General features: G+C 34.9%; 1 protein-coding gene across 2 annotated transcripts; it reads right to left on the reverse strand.

Annotated features, from left to right (window-relative positions):
- Nucleotides 1-994: 994 nt before the first annotated feature.
- On the reverse strand, nucleotides 995-16,227 carry LOC141815254 (uncharacterized; the record flags this gene model as incomplete). Of its 2 annotated transcripts, none has more annotated exon segments than XM_074703169.1 (6): nucleotides 995-1,562; nucleotides 1,717-1,894; nucleotides 2,515-2,657; nucleotides 4,161-4,330; nucleotides 4,432-4,666; nucleotides 15,888-16,227. In XM_074703169.1, coding segments are annotated over 6 exon segments (1,485 nt in total), but the record flags the coding sequence as incomplete, so codon positions are not given.
- Between the last annotated feature and the right edge of the window lie 623 nt (nucleotides 16,228-16,850).

Genomic DNA, 16,850 nt, shown 5'->3' on the forward strand with positions numbered 1-16,850 from the left:
GAAACCAGCTAGCTTAGCAAGTTGACTAAGCTCTTCATTTGAAGCACATCAGTTGAGAAGCCAATACAGACCAGATGCACAGAAGATTCTAGCAACACAGTTATTATTCAAAACTGCAAAACATTAAATGTCAACGAGCAGTAAGAGGCTATAGCCATTCTTCAGGACATTGACAGGTGCAACTATAATGATCTTGTTGTAGGTAGAAAGGTTGGTGGGAGAATCCCACCCAGAAGCTGACCGTCATCAATGAAAACTCCATCAAAAGTCAAGCATGAGTGTGACAGAGAGGGACTAGCCAAGGTCACCACCGCGGATGGAGTGTTGAATGGGTGTCAACTTCAAATTAGCAAAAAAGAACGATATCAAAAGAATGTGTCTCATTTTTGCAGGAAGTCTTGGTCGACAAAGATGTTCTACCAGCTTGGTTGTGGCAGATGTGCTTGATTTAAAAGTGAAGACTGAAAATGGTGTGGGTCTGACCAGACTCGAAAATGGGTGGTTCTCCAATAGGTTTGAGGAACCATTGGAGAAAAGCGGTAGCAAAATCTCTACCTGTATTTTTTGGACGTTAGCACTTAGCAGGTCACTGTTGTTGAAGGGGACGATTAATCATGAAGACTATGATAGGAAGAGATGAGAGAGCGTGATGCAGAGGAAGAGGGAGAACTAGGAGAGAAGAGAGAGGAGCAGAAGGGAGGGAGGCCAAGAAGCCATCTTATCTACTAGGAGCCTCCCCTGAAAAGTAAATGTTAACTCTAATAGAGAACCCACTCTAATACCAAGTTGAGGGATAAAATCTGATAGCATATTGATCAGAGAAAGAACTAGAAGACCCATATATAGTATTATTATAATACCTAATAACCACATATCCACATATAGAACCTATTAATTATAATACAAATCAAACAGACTAAAGTACAAGGTATAAAAGAGTACTCTAAAAGTGGTTGACACTATTAAATCGTAACAGCAAAGAATAATACAGTACCTTCATCACTGCCAAATTTGTATCAAGACCATCTACTTTGACTCCATCTATTGTAGCTTGTGCTTTCTCTAACTGTTTGTAGTTAATTCTAGCATCATTCACTGCCCTTTCTAAGGAAGTCAGTTCCCCGACAACTATTTCACCAACAAGAAGCTTGTCTTCAGTTGAAACTTGTGATACGAGCCCTAGATTTGACAAAATTCCCAAAGTAGATATAGAGTACATTCCACTTCTTGAAGTGGATTGATTAGTTCGATCCAACCTCCTAGAGGCTATTACATTAGCTAGTGTTTCCAATATTGCATCACCTCCAGGAAGCTGATCGCAGAAATTGAACATCAGAAGTGCCTCATACTTGATAACTGCTGGCAGAAGTAAATCTCGAATGGCTTGTATACGTAGAATACCAAGAATGGCTTTTGAAAGAGTTTCTTCTTTCTCAACACCTTCTATTTCATGCTTCTGAATGAATCGATGGGCATAAAGAACTTCTCGCATAATAGCTAGCCAATAATCACGACGCGAATGACCTGTAAGCTCAGGAAACTCCATGATCATTGGTTCTGATCTAAAAGGAAGATAGAAAATTATATTACTAACTGAATATTTACTGCTACGGGTTGTTCTTCAATAATTAATTAAGATTACCCAAATCAATTAGAAAAAAAACAACATAGACATTCAATGTAAGTTTTATATTACAACTTAATGTAGCAACTCACAAAGATATTGACTTGTACATAACAGCCTTATCAAAAAGGCGGGAACCCCATGGCCCAGTCAACTCAGGCTTGATACTTTGCTTTAGATCATCTGCAAGTTCATACACCTTTGGTTTATCAAAGGTTACAACTCGCAGTGCTTCAAAATAGAGAGCATGGTCCGTCAGTGTCAATCTCCCTGCAATAAACAGAACTTGAGGAATTAATATATTTTCATAACTGATTGATGGATTAGCTCTCAAAATCATAAGAGGTGCTTAAAGTAAGTTGTCCTTTACAAGGTTTAAAATATCAAGTTGTGCCGACGTTTCGGTCCCGGACTGAAACGATACAGTTTCGGTATCGTATCGTGTTGTGCAGGTATAGTTTCGATATTTTTAAAATATATAATATATTAACTAAAAATAAAAAATTTAATCTAAATATTTAAAAATAAAAAAATAAAATAAAATATTTTTAAAAAAATAATAGGATAATTTTAAGAGGCTTTAATTAAATCTATTTAAATTATCTCAATTATAACTAGGAGTTGATTATTAAAACATAAATTTTAAAACCTAAGTTTTAAAAAAAATCCTTGTGATCGCCCGATGCAAGCGTAGGCCACGAGACCGGGACCTGTGCAACGCCTCCATCCTAGCCGGAATGCTGTGCTAGTATCGGTCCGCTGGCAAAACGAAAATTTTCGCCGGTATCAAGCAAAACGATTCGAGATATCAAACCTTGGTCCTCTACATCATAGATCATTTGTATATTCTCCCCATTAACTAAAACAGAGTGGGTTGTCAGAAGATGTACCAGGCCATGTAGAAGTTCCCATGTGTTCAAGCACTGGTTGGGTGGTCAATGTTCCGTCCATCTCAAGGATCCTTTCTTCTCTAGGGAGGCGAAGACCCGAAAGAAGAGGTGATTCAGTCTGAGCTTTCATCTTCTTTATTGCTCTATAGAAGGAAAAAGGGAGAAATTATACATTCGATTTCCACTCTACAGTGCAATCCTCAAGAAGTAATCTTAAATTATGAGAAATGGCCATATGACATGTATACTGCTTCCTACTTTCACCCAGACATCAAGGAATCGACATCCAGTTCAGTTGCATTTAGTGGATGGAATAAAACTCTTTTACAGCTGACAAAACCATAAGATTTTGGTAATCCAGATTGCTACCACTTCTAACACAGATTATTCATAAGAAAACAGAAGAATATAGTGACCACAAACAATTCAACTACCCGGGTCATTCAAAAGTGATATTAAGAACAGCATGCACTCCACACAATGATGCTTTATAAAATTAAGAATGCATGCTAAAGGAAAGTTATGATAAAAGTGTGCCATGTCAGCAGTTTAGAATCCTGTGTTGCCACCCCATCCATACGTACAATGAGACACAAAAAGTGTCAGCATAGTGACACCAGGTCTCAAATGGCATATCACATCACCAGCAACTATGCAAAAGTGATCTCTATAAGAAGCATGGAGGAAGGTTTGATAAGGCATTTGTGGCGGCTACGAAGGGTGGGTGAACAATTTTCCAGGTGAACCCAAGTTTGAGTTGGCAGCAGCGGTAGGTACATATCCATCCACTTCTTTTGCCTCTTCTTTTTTTTTTCCTTCTTATTCTCAATCTTCCTATCCAGTTTTTGCCTCTTTGTCCTCTCCCCTTCTTCCTCTTCCTCCCATTTCATCACCACACCCACCTTGACATGGTTTACCAATACTAAACTACTTCGATCAAGAACCAAAATAGTCTCAAAAGTGGTATTTTAAACCTTGATGCATCTCAACTACAATTCTTGATGCAAGAGTTATTTATAGAAGAATTAGAAAAAAAAAAATCAAAGGAGAAAAGATGATTAATTGTTTTGATGATAAGAAAGAGGAAGTATTTTATTACCAGATTCACTTTCTGTGTCCTTTGTGTATGGGTCATTTATATCCTACTGTTGTGGTTTCTTTCATCATCTTTTTTTTTATCCTATATAATTCACATATTGAACTGAAGAGTAAGCAAACTAAATTTACTTACAAGATGTGCTGATGCAGGAGGCATTCATGTCTCTGGGTGATTCATTGACATAAACACTTCTAAATGTATTTTGAGTGGAGGTGTGGGGTCATCCTTTTGTATAACTCTTCCAAACAGAGGCACAAGATGTCTTTTGTAATAATTGTAGTGCAAATGGAGGGAAGAATAGAGTTGATCTAAGGTTATATAATTCATAGCTATTAATGAACATAGGCTGATAACTAACTGCACAATTAACAACCATTCATTAGACAACAAAAAATCATGAGTCCCAATTATTTAGGGTTGGAGGTAACAGCCATTCAGTAACTAGCAGGATATTTCTAATTTAGTCTACAACTGAACACCAACCAAAAAAATCACCAACAATACACAAATATTAACAAACCAGATTCCTTTTTTTATGCAGAGGTACCTGTCTAATGCACCTAGGTATTTCTCATAGACCGCAAAAGTAAGTCGACCTCCAGTTGAAGTAGTGAGCACATCAAAAAGATTGAAACAAGTAATTACATCTGCAATAGTGGGAATAGCAGGGGCTATTCTAGAAAAGGCTTCTATGCCTGCAGTTCTCTCTTTATCCACCTGCTGTAAAGCTAAGATCAGTGAACTCAAAATGAATAGGGAAACCTTTGTCCAAAATCATTGAGAATAACACCATGAAAAAGATGAATGTCAATCTTTACCTTGAGTGTAGGCTGACTTTCAGCTGCAGGTGCTTCCCAGGCTAACATCATATCAAATGTCAACCGTCGAAAGGTCTTGTCTGACAGATGGCCAGAAACCTGAGTAGAGAGAGCAAGGGTTCTAAAACAACAGTATTCCAAGAAGTTCCTTGCATAATTTGAAGAACTCTTTTTAGTATCTGAAGCAACTGAATTAAAATTGCTTTGGAGCTCATCCATAGTAATATTGAGAATTCTGCAACAAATAGAAGCCAAAAGACACAACATTAATGCTGAAAGTAAACAGGTAAAGCATCCGTATACCTTATTTTCAATATACCAAGGTATCAAAAGGTGATAAGGGATTATTTTGAATTGCATGACATCAATGACATGAAACCAAAGTATTCAATATATTCTTTGAAGAGGAAAAAAACCAAACCAGCAACTGCAAACAAAAGGCCTAGAACATCTGATTCTAATGGAAAGGTTGAGTTTGGAGATCAATGCTCAGGCTCAGACTTTGAGTTGAATGAATTACATACAAGATAAGCATTGTTGATGCTATATGACATCTAGCCCTCAAAGACACAGGATTTCACCACTAGGATGTTTGGTAAAACCTAATTCGATATTGGACAAAAGATGATCAAAGACAAGCTTTAGGCTTGGACTCTGAGCCTCTGAAAGAGCTATTTCCCCAGTAGGATGCTATGACCCAACCATGAATGGTAGACAGAAAGGGTGATACGCCAAGTCACATCAACAGTTGATACTTTTTGAGCATTTATCAACAGCAAACATTAAATTAAATATACAATTCTGCCCTTGCATGCATTAAATGTTGGAAAACAACTAATCCTAAAATGGCAGGTCAAGTAAGATTACACCCCTGTAATAGGCTCCAGACTGCTATTCATGTCCATTTCCTAGTTTCTATAAGCTAAGACAAGTGTGTCTGATATGCCAATGCCCCTATGCAAAGACAAATATTATGTATGATTCCATCAAACTATAAGAAATGTGTTAATACTAAATTGTTCCCCAGAGGAATGCTAACTTGTTCCCTAGAAGGAATGCGTTGCATGGTTAAATTGTAACATTTTGGTAAGGACTGCTACATCTTCATAAGAAATTGGGTGTAATGTTAAATAAGGTTTAAAATCTCGACCCATGTTGAGGTTTCGATCACATACCGGAATGATACGGTTTTGATATCGTATCGTGTCGTGCTGATACGATTTCGATACTTTTTTATTTATATATAGAGTAATAGTAATTATTAGATAAATATATTTATTGTGTATAATTTAAAAATAAGTTGTATATTGATTTTATATAAGTTCTCAGTTATTGAACAACTTAATATTGTTAGGCAAAAATTATAGTGACTATGTTTAGTGCAGAGACACAAAAAAGAGTTATAACTAATGTGATAGGTAAGCTAATCAACTTAAATGATTGATAATTAAGTTGTAATGTACTCCTACTAAGCTGTTGAAGTTATATTATGATAATCAAGCTCTCATGTACACCCTTGTTCATGTAGCTATAAAAAGGATTCTAAATGGGCAAAAGATAGTTGATTAGGATTTGAGTTCTAATAGCATGTACTAAAGGAAGATTAATTTGATTATCCTAGCAATCCCATCTATTTATATATATTATTATATTATGGAGATTAACACAAAGATCCTACTTTACATTATAATAATAATATAAATTAACTATTAATTGATTTAATTATTTATTGATTTAAACATATATATTTATATAATTATAGTTTATAAATATTCTAAATAATATGTATATTAAATATTATAGTTTATATATTTATATATATAGTTTATATTGCATTCTAAAGTCAAATTTATTTTAAAAATTTATATATTTTTTATTTTTTTACACTTAAAAATTTTTAAATTATTTAAAATTTTTAAAAATTATTCTAAATATTTTTTAAAATTTTAATCTATTGTTAATTAAAAATAATAAATTAAGGTTTGATTTTGAATAAATTATCAATACAAATTTAAAATTTTTAATTAGAATATTTTTATTTTTTTACTTTAATATTTTTATATTTTTAGTAAAAACATAATATTTTATTTTATTTTTTTATAATCCATATATCTAATTTTTTGAATCTATTAAGTCTTGGAGACGATGGGCTCGACTCCACAGAAAACTCCCACCAACTACCAGAGTATATCCGGAAGCGCATGCGGCTCCTCATCCAACAGTCAACGTCCGAAGTTTTTCATCCTATTAGAGGAAAATGTCCTACAATGCGCTGTAATTGGAAATTAAACTATAGATACTTAGTTAATATCTTACACCATTGTCCGGGGGCAAAAAAAATTTATATTAGTTAATTAATAGTTTATTTAATTAGTTATTAATTTATATAATATATAGTTATAATTTATATAGTAATTAATTATTAATTATAAATTATATATAGTTTAAATAATCCGTTTTATAAAAAAATTATGTGACACTGATATAATATATATAACACTGATTATAACTTATAAATTTTTATTTTATTTTAATATAATGATTTTAATTAAAATTATTATATTAGATTTTAATAAAACCGTAATTTTTAATTCCTTGCGATCCTAATTTCCGTCTCTTCTTCTCCCCTCTTGATTATGCCACCTCCTTCCTCCCTTCCATGAGGTTTTTTTGTCAATCGGCATCTTGCCTCTTTCGAAAAGTGGTCACCGCCTGTCCGCCACTACTAATCTCTTGTTAGTTGCCTCGCCGAGCTAATCTTTCGCCGATTGTCTTCGCCAATGCTTCTAGGTAAGTCTTTGTCGATTCCTTCCATGCGTGACGCACGTGAAATTGTCGCATGTGTTGTGTCAATGCTAGTCCTGTGTCATAATGATAAAAATCATCTATTTCGAACGGTATGACACGATATTTCAATCCTTGGTGTTAAAAAGCAAGAGTTTTCACACCGTAGATTGAATAAAAACAGACATTATAAGAATATTGATTATCTTAAATTTGAAACATGAAATATAAATTTGGACTATGAAATGTAGAAACACTCACTTGCAAAGTAATAAAGATAGTACATATGATGATTAGGAGAATAATTCATAATTTGTGTTTACAAGAGACAAAATGGATAGATAAGAAAATAAAGATGAAAGAAAATTCAAATTTTAAAAGTACACAAAAAATAGTAAAACAAGAAATAAAGTACATATTGTTATATATAGCTCTTTAAGAGATGAAGTAGTAAAAGTAGTTTAAAAGGGAAACATTATTATAACTTTAGAAGGTAAAAAAACAAACTATTAATTTAATTAGATATATACATCTCAAATAGGATCAAACGAAGACACCAAATAATATGCCCTACAACGCATCGATGTGGGAGTGGCAAGCAAAACTGGCGGACAACCCTCTCATCAAGCGGCTGCTTTACATTCGACAAACCATATTGTACGGAGGTGGCACTGCACAACATGCTGCAGTTCTACTAGATAGTTGGTTTACTGCTGGGCAACGACACGGGGTAGGGAGTGACGACAGTGGTACACAGAGAGGTGATGGTGGCTCCTTGCTTGTGGTAGACAAAGCACAGATCGGTGAGGGCAGCAGCACCCGCATTCACAACGAGGTTGATGTACAGTAGAATAGAGGCAGAGGCACACAAGACAGGGTTAGTGCCCTTGTACCTGCATAGGATAGGTCACAAAGGAGTGGTGTGTGTAGGATGGTGACGATGGCATGCAGGTCAATGATGGTGGCTCAGTTTTAGCGGTGACGGAAGCACCCAGTGCGGCAGTATGGCCCAGGCTGGTGCGCGGAACGGAGGCACCCGTGTTACGGTGGTGCACTAGGCGAAGACAGTGTTGCCCAGACTGGTGCGTGGAGCATTGGCATCTAGTGTGATAGTGGTGTGCGGAGCAGAGACACCCAATGTGGAGGCAATGTGATCTAGGCTGGTGCGCGGAGCAGCGACACCTAATAATGTTATGGTGGGGTGCAATGCAGAGGCACCCAGTACAGAGGTCGAGCGACTAAGGCTGGTGAGTGGAGCGAAGGCACCCAATGTTATGGTGATGTGCAACATGAGGGCACCCAGAGCAACAGTATGGCCCTAGCTAGTGTGCACAATGGGGACACCTAGTGTTATGGTGGAGCACCGAATGGAGGCACCCAGTGCAAACGTAGTGCGTGGTGTGAAGGCACCCAATGTTATGGTGGTGCGCAGTGCGGTAATAGTGCAGCCCAGGCTGATACGCGGTTTGGAGGCACCTAGTACAGAGGTAGTGCGACCCAGGCTGATATGAGGAGAAGAGGCACTCAGTGTTATGACGGTGCACAAAGGCACCCAGTGCGAAGACGGTGCAGAGAGGCACGGCTACAACATATGATTTTTTTCAAACCATGGGCTGCAGTGATATGGAAGTCATACATCATGCCGAAGCATGAATTTGTCATGTGGTTGCTCGCGAATGGCCGAATATGCAACAAAGACAAATTGGTTTATGAAAAATACAAGACGTACCCTACTATGCCAATGGGAGAATGAGATGTCAGACCACTTGTTTTTCACTTGCTCGACAATCACACCGTTATAGAGAAGATCCGAAGGTGGAGTTGCACATGGATCAACATTTTCGGACAACAAATGACATGTTGAACCTCTTCAACAAGCAATTCAATGGAGACAGCTTGCGGAACAAGGCCCGACACTTGGGTATCACTTCCATAATCTACTTGATATGGCAGACTAGGAATATATGTCAATATGAGGGAGGTTTCCCAAGTATTGAAAGGATGTTTACAAAGATTCAAACGCATATTTTTAGATTTTTGAGTGCTCTCCATGTAAGATCGTGACTCTTTCTTAATACAATTTACCTTTATAAAAAAATGAAGACACCAAATATAGATTTTGAAAAAACCTAAATGACATAGTATAAAAAATTGATAAATGAGATGATTTCAATAGGATATCTAAATGGGCATGTAAAATTAAAGAATAAGGAATATGATAGGGGAGGCAGAATCAAGAAATGAAGAAGAAAAAATTATATTAACTCCGTGATAACATATAAACTTATAATAATTAATATGTTTTTGAAGAAGTAAAAAACACCTGACTACGTTCAAAAATAGAAATAATGTCGCAAATTGACTTTCTTATAGTTAAGAAGAGGGATAGAAAATTTTATAAAGATTGTAAAGTTATCCCTAAAGAAAACTTAACAATCCAACATAGGTTAGTGGTGTTAGATACGTGCGTCGAATATTTAGTATCATTGTAGAAGAAAAACGTGCATGGCTCCTAGGATCAAGTAGCAGAAGTTTAAGAATAGGAAGCAAAGTATTTTTAAGGAGAGAGTAGGAGCACAAATAGCAAAAATACATGACTCATTTACAACATGGGCTAAACTAACATCAAATTTTAAAACGGTGGCAAAGAGCGTACTCATGTCAAGAGGAGAATCACTATCAAATAAAAACTCTTGATGGTCGTTAGTAGTGAAATGAGAAAGTACAAAAGTATAAGTTATTGTACACTTGTAAAAACAAAGAAAATTTTAAAAAGTATGCAGTAGTCAAGAAAGAGATTAAAAAAATAGTAAGTGGTGTCAAAAATGACATTTTCAAATGCTTGTATTGATAGTTCATACAAAAGAAGGGAAAAGGGGCATCTATAGAACAACTAAAATAAGAAGAGAAAATCAAACGATTTTACTCAAATAAGATGCATTAAAGATGAATCTAATAGGGTACTTCTAAAGAATGAGGAAATAAAAGAAACATGAAAGAAGTATTTCCATCAACTTTTTAATAAAGATATAAATGACCAACTTAGCTTATGAAACTTAAATAGATATAAAGAGTATAAAAATTTAAATTTTTATCAGAGAATTCAAATTTCAAAAATAGAAGTGTTAAATTGGATGTAAAATAGGAAAACAATTAGACCGGATGATATTTCAATAAAGGTATAAAAATTCCTAGAGAAGTGGGATATTGAATGGTTCACGAAGTTATTCAAGTTGATATTAAAACGAATAAAATGTTCGATCAAATGAAGCGTAAGTACTAAAATCCCCTGTATACGAATAAAAAGAGAAAAAAAATAAGGAGACTAAACTAAATTCAAATTGGATTCATGCCTAGACAATAGAAATATACATCTTCTCAGACAATTAATTGAAAAATATCAAGAAAAGTAAACATGATATTCATTGACATAAAAAAAATTCATAACAAAGTCTCGAGGGAAATTATGTAGAGAATTCTAAAAAAGAAAAGTATTAGCATAATGTATATTGAAACAATTAAAAATATGTATAAGGATGTAATGATAAAAGCAAAGATTGACACGTAAAAAAGTAAATACTAAGCTCGAATCTTGAAGAAAAACACAAAAAGTAAAGGATTTTAAGCTTAGTAAAGTAAAAAATAAAATATATGAAATTTAAATTTAATAGTATTAGATGTAACAAGATAATTATTTAGGAGATGATGAGTTACTTGTAACTAAGGGCTTTAAGTATCTAGGAATGTTTTCGCAAAATGATAAAGGAGTTGATAAAGATGTTTTACATAAGATACAAGTAGTGGTTAAAATGGATGAGGGCGTTAAATGTTTTTTATAATTATCAAGTACCTCTAAAACTTAAAAGGGAAATGTTATAAAATAGCAGTTAGACATGTTATTATATGGAGCTAAATGTTGGGCTATAAAGTGAGTACAAGAGTAAAAGATAAAAGTCACAAAGATGATAATCTTAATGTGGATGTACGGACATATGGGGATGGACAGGATAAGAAATGGAAAATATTAGAAAAAAGTTAGAATTGCGCCTATTGAAAGAAAACTACGCGTTTAAGATGGTATAAATACATACTTAGATACCAAATAAATACTCTAATTAGGCGATATGAAACAATAATAAATGTGCACATTAAACGAGGAAAAGGAAGACTAAAGAACATTTAATAATGATAAAACATGATAAAATTCATTTAAATCTAGATGAGGATATAGTCAGGAATTAAGACTAATGGCATAGGAGGATCCTTTGGTTGTTGTATGGGTTATAATTTTTAAGGCCAAATTAAAAGATTTGAGTTTAGTTCAATTGTATTCTTAGTTCGTATGATTTACAGTTTCCAAGATAATTATATATTTGAAGAGTTTAGGATTAAAGTTTGTATTCCTATGTGTTGATTCGTCTTCCTCCCTTTCTCGCGATTTTGTCTAGCAACGATCATCATTCCTGCTAGAAGCAACAATCACTACTCTCTTTTTGGTGGAAGCAATTCTACCCTTGTTAAAAGTCATCATCGTCCCGGTTAAAGAAGCACTTGCCCGATTGAAAAGGTTCTTCAATTGAGGTGGATTTTTCCTGCTTAATTCAATTTAACATTTTCCTTGTGTACGATTTAAATTAACATATTATAATTTCAAGACTAATTGAATATGTTAATTTTAAAGGGGAAATTTTCCCCATGCATATGTGAGTGATATACATGGGATGGTTTATTGTTGTTTAAAACCATTATACACTCCTGTCTTTTATATCTTTTAAATTGCTTGTCTTTTATTATCTTCTTACTTCTTTACATTTGTCGACCCCACCTAGTAAGATAAGACTTGGTTGTTGTTGTTACTTCTTTACACTTAAGTATCATTGTTATTAAGAAAATACATACTAGGCTTGATAGGTAATAGAAATCTAGCATAGTGTTTAAAAACTATGAACCTTAAAAACCCTGAACAATTGAGATACATATAAATTTCAACTGAATCAGTGTAACATTGAATTAACTAACTCCACCTTTTAAATGAGCTTCGTGGTTGCTTGTAGTTTAGAGTTTCAACTTCACTCTCTAAAAGAGTTGCATGACTACTTATAGTTTAGAGCTTTGGCTCCACCTTCTAAAAGAGTTGTGTAAATATTGTAGTTTAGAGTTTCAGCTCTGCCCTTTGAAAGAGTTGCATGACTACTTGCATGTAGAGCTTGCTTCGAGTCCACCCTCCAAAAGACTTAGAGTTACGTGATTGCTTATAGTATAGAGCACTGGTTATATCCTGTGAAAGAGTTACATGACTATTATGCTAAATTAATAAATAAATGTTTTACATATATTATGAAGTCTTAGTTCCGCGCTTAAAATAGGCCTTTATCTCTTTTTGCGTGTTTATAAGTTTTAACTATTTTACACGAGATGTTTATCTCTTTAGGTGAATTGCAGGTCGTTCACCTTTTCTTTTGTGAGGTGCATCTATGGTGAATTGCAAGTAGTTCACACACACACACATATATATACAATGTATTTTGTATTAGATGAATTGTCTCGTTCACCAATGTATATATGACATTTTATAGTCGATTATGGGTTGTTCGCCCTATACATTCATATATGATTATGATGCATTTCATTCTAGATAGATTACGAGTCGTTCATCCATATATATGATGCATCCTTCATTAAACAGATTGTGGGTCAAGTTGTTGACCTCCAAGTTATTGGTTGGGGTTTATTCAGATGTATGCATTTAGTTAGTTTAGTGAACCTTTTTTATATTTTGCTTTGGCATTATTGCAATTCATGCACAATGAGCGAAGCTACTAGCTCGTGCAGGCATGAGATCATCTCTATATATTGATCATCTCTTTCAATTATAAAATTCTAGTTTAATTAATCTCTATGAGGTTCTTGCTTCTTTGTGTGAGATAGTTATCCTTGTGCTTCATCAACTTCATCTAAATTCTCTCTATGAGTTTAGGTTCAAATTAGTGTTGTATTATTTAACCTAAGGTACACATCAAACCTATGAAGACTCCTCACCAACCATCCATTTTTCATTTGAGATACATTTAAGATGATATTGACATGTATTTAGACGGCCAATAGATGCCCCAGTTAGGCAATATGAGATTATAATAAATACACAAATTAATTGATGAAGAGGAAGACCAAAGAAGACTTGATTAACAACAATAAAACAGAATAAAATTTATTTAAATAGATATGAGAATATAATAGTAGGAGATTAAGTTTAATAGAGTAGGAGGATCCATATAGTCGACTTCACTTAGTGGAATAAAGGCTTGAATATTATTATTGAATATCATATCTATGAGAATTTAAATTATTACTCATAAGATTTCACATTGACATAGAAATAGTTTATAACAGAGTCCTAAGGAAAATTATATAGAGAATTCTTGAAAATCAATGTGTTAATGTAGTTTATATTGAGATAATTAAAGATATATATGATGATGTAATGACAAGAGTGAAGATTCCAAAACGGATTAAGAAGTGTTTCAAAATAAAATTACATTAAAGATCAACTAAGTCCATATTTTTTTAGACTAGTTATGGATGAACTCACTAGACACATCTAAGATAAGTTACTATCATGCATCTTGTTTATAGATGACATTGTTTTAGTCAATGAAACTCGTAAAAAAATAAATGCTAAGTTCGAATCTTGGCGGAACACACTAAAGTTGAAAGTTTTAAGCTTAGTAAAGATAAAATATATAGAATTTAAGTTTAGCAATAATAAATGCAGCAAGACAATTTTTAAAATAGGAGAACACGAGTTACATGCACCTGAAAGTTTTAAGTATCTAAGATCGTTTTTGCAAAAGAATAGAGTGGTTGATAGAGATGTTTTTACATGAGATACAAGTAGGATAGTTGAAATAGAGACAAGCATCAGCTGTTCGTTGTAATCATAAGGTACCTCTAAAATTTAAAAAGAAGTTAGTTGTACAAAATAACAGTTAAATCTACTATATAGAGTTGAATATTGGGATATAAAGCGAGCACACAAACAAAAGATAAGAGTCGCAGACATAAGGATGTTAAGCTAGATGTGCGGATACATGAGGATGGACAGGATAAAAAATGAAAACATTAGAGAGAAAATTAGAATTACACTTATTTAGGAAAAACTTCTAGAGATGCATTTAAGATAGCATGGGCATATACTTAGGTGATCAATAAATGCATCAGTTAGGCATTGTGAGACCATGCCAAATACATATATTAATCAAGGGAGAGAGAGACTAAAAGAAGACTTATAGCAATGATAAAATAGGATTAAAATCTTTTAAATATAGATAATAATATAGTAGGGGATCGAACCTCATGATATAGGAGGATCCCTATAATCGACCTCACTTAGTGGGATAAAGAGTTGTTTGTTGTTGTTGTACTCATAAGAACTTAAAAACATTAGAGAGAAAGTTAGGATTACACTTATTGAGGAAAAATTTTGAGAGATGCGTTTAAGATAGTATGAATATGTACTTAGACAATCAATAAATGCTCTAGTTAGGCGTTGTGAGACAATGACAAATACGCATATTAATCAAGGAAGAGAGAGACTAAAAGAAGACTTATAGCAATGATAAAATATGATAAAATTCATTTAAATATAAATAATAATATAGTAGGAAGATCAAACCCAATGATATAGGAGGATCCACTCAACCTCACTTAGTGGGATAAAGGCTTGCTTGCTATTGTTGTACTCAAAAGAACTTCACATTAATTTTCTTAATCATTTTTTTATTGAAATTATATTAAAACATTAGTTTCTAAAGTGTTTTTCCACAATAGAAGTTTCAAATTTAATTAGTTTTCATTCTCATTAATTGGCACACTATCATCTATAATAACACACCAAGAAGATTTACTTTAATATGATTGATGGTCTAATACTAATGGAAAAAGATAAGACAATAGAGATATAGAAATGATCCTTAAATTTACAATTATAGGAAAATTAGTCTCTAATAAATCAGGAATATGGATTGTGTCTTGTCTCGACTTCATGTACAAATGAAAGTTTCTAATTAGTATGTAGGTTTCTGGATTAAGCATGTAAGTGAAGTCTTATATAGGTCAGAGCCATAAATTAAAGCTTTTGATCTATAATATGATAATACACAGGCCCTCACTGTTGCCAAGATACAACCAAAGCTTGTTTCACCCTTAAGTAAAAAGGGAGGCTTTTGTTCAAGATACACATGTAAGTATGCCAAAACCTGGAACAATGGTGGTCAACCATGTCTAAGATGATAAGTTAGCTTTGGCGATCCCATTTTAACAGGAATCATTACTCTATGAAAACCCTGTGAATAGGCAGCTAACCAACTTCGAGCATGCACGGTGAGGCGCCCACAAAGCCCTCTAACTCTCACCTAGTCGCCCGCTTACACCCCCTAACTTAGGCATCATCGCATTAGAGCCAATTCCAGTGTTCTTTCCTTTCAGTGGAACATCCCAAGGAGTCCGACCCTGGTCAGACAGCCGCAGGTTCATCCAGGGCCTAAACTGAGGACAAACTCGAACCCTAGATCGCAGTCTTTTTATCTTGTTACATCAGTAGTTACCGGTATTGAAATCAACCTCAAATCATGAATATCAAGATGAATAGCAAGTGATGAAGGCGGCCAACGTACTGGGAGCAACGGCCGACGATGACGTTGGCCACAGGAGAAAGGTCGGAGATCCACTTCCTCCGGCCCGACGGCGACCGACGCATCTCCTCGTACTCATCCTCGAAGGAGGTCCGGCGGCTGAGCACCCACTTGAGCGACTTCTCCCGCACGATCCCTTGGATCAAATCGCGCGTCCTGTTCATCATCGCCATCTCCTCCCTCCGCAGAAACGATCGAGGTCCTTCCTCTTTCTCGAATCCAACCAGGTCCGTCCTAGGGCAGCGAACTCTTCGCCATGTCCCCGCTTCCCGGTACCTTTCTTGATGCGAAAGGACGCAATTACTGCGCCTCCACGGCAACGGATCATCTGTGCCGATACCAACTGACAAGGATCAAAGCCAGGAGAAGCTACGGGAAACAGTACGCTCGATGCGATAGGACTGCGATCCCACCTACCCGCTTCCTCCACTGCCTACAAGATCACACGGTGGTGGGACCTTGTCTCAGCCTCGCCCATCGTCGCCCTTCGAACCGTGAGCCCGGTTCGGGTAAGTAAAAGGGTAGGTGCTAGTTTTAGTTTGGGACCTTGGCTTGTAGAGTTGTTTAGCGTGTAATACTTTTTAGTAACTTGGCTCCTTTTCATGTAATACGATTTTTAGTGGAGATGTTAGTTTTAATTTAATACTTTGGTTAATTCCTTATTTATTTAGTAGGCCCTCTATCTTCTAAAATAAAATAAAATAAAATAAAATTTGCCACCTTAGCGATTTCACACGGTCGATTCCATGATTATTTATGAGGAGGTAAATCGAGAAACTGCAGTTGATCACAATGCAGGAGAGTATTGTTTGGCTTTGTCAAGATTCGAACTCTTGTCCTCGTCTGCAACTCTGCTGCGTCGTAACCAACTCAGTTATGCCCCAGGAGTCACGACGTAGTAGGCCCTTCTAAAATTTTGAAACATTGTGATGTTTTAATAAATTT

The sequence above is a fragment of the Curcuma longa genome, chromosome 21 (assembly GCF_044706935.1).
Source record: "Curcuma longa cultivar G26 ecotype Majalengka, Jawa Barat chromosome 21, ITB_CL_G26_1.1, whole genome shotgun sequence".
Taxonomy (NCBI): Eukaryota; Viridiplantae; Streptophyta; class Magnoliopsida; order Zingiberales; family Zingiberaceae; genus Curcuma; species Curcuma longa.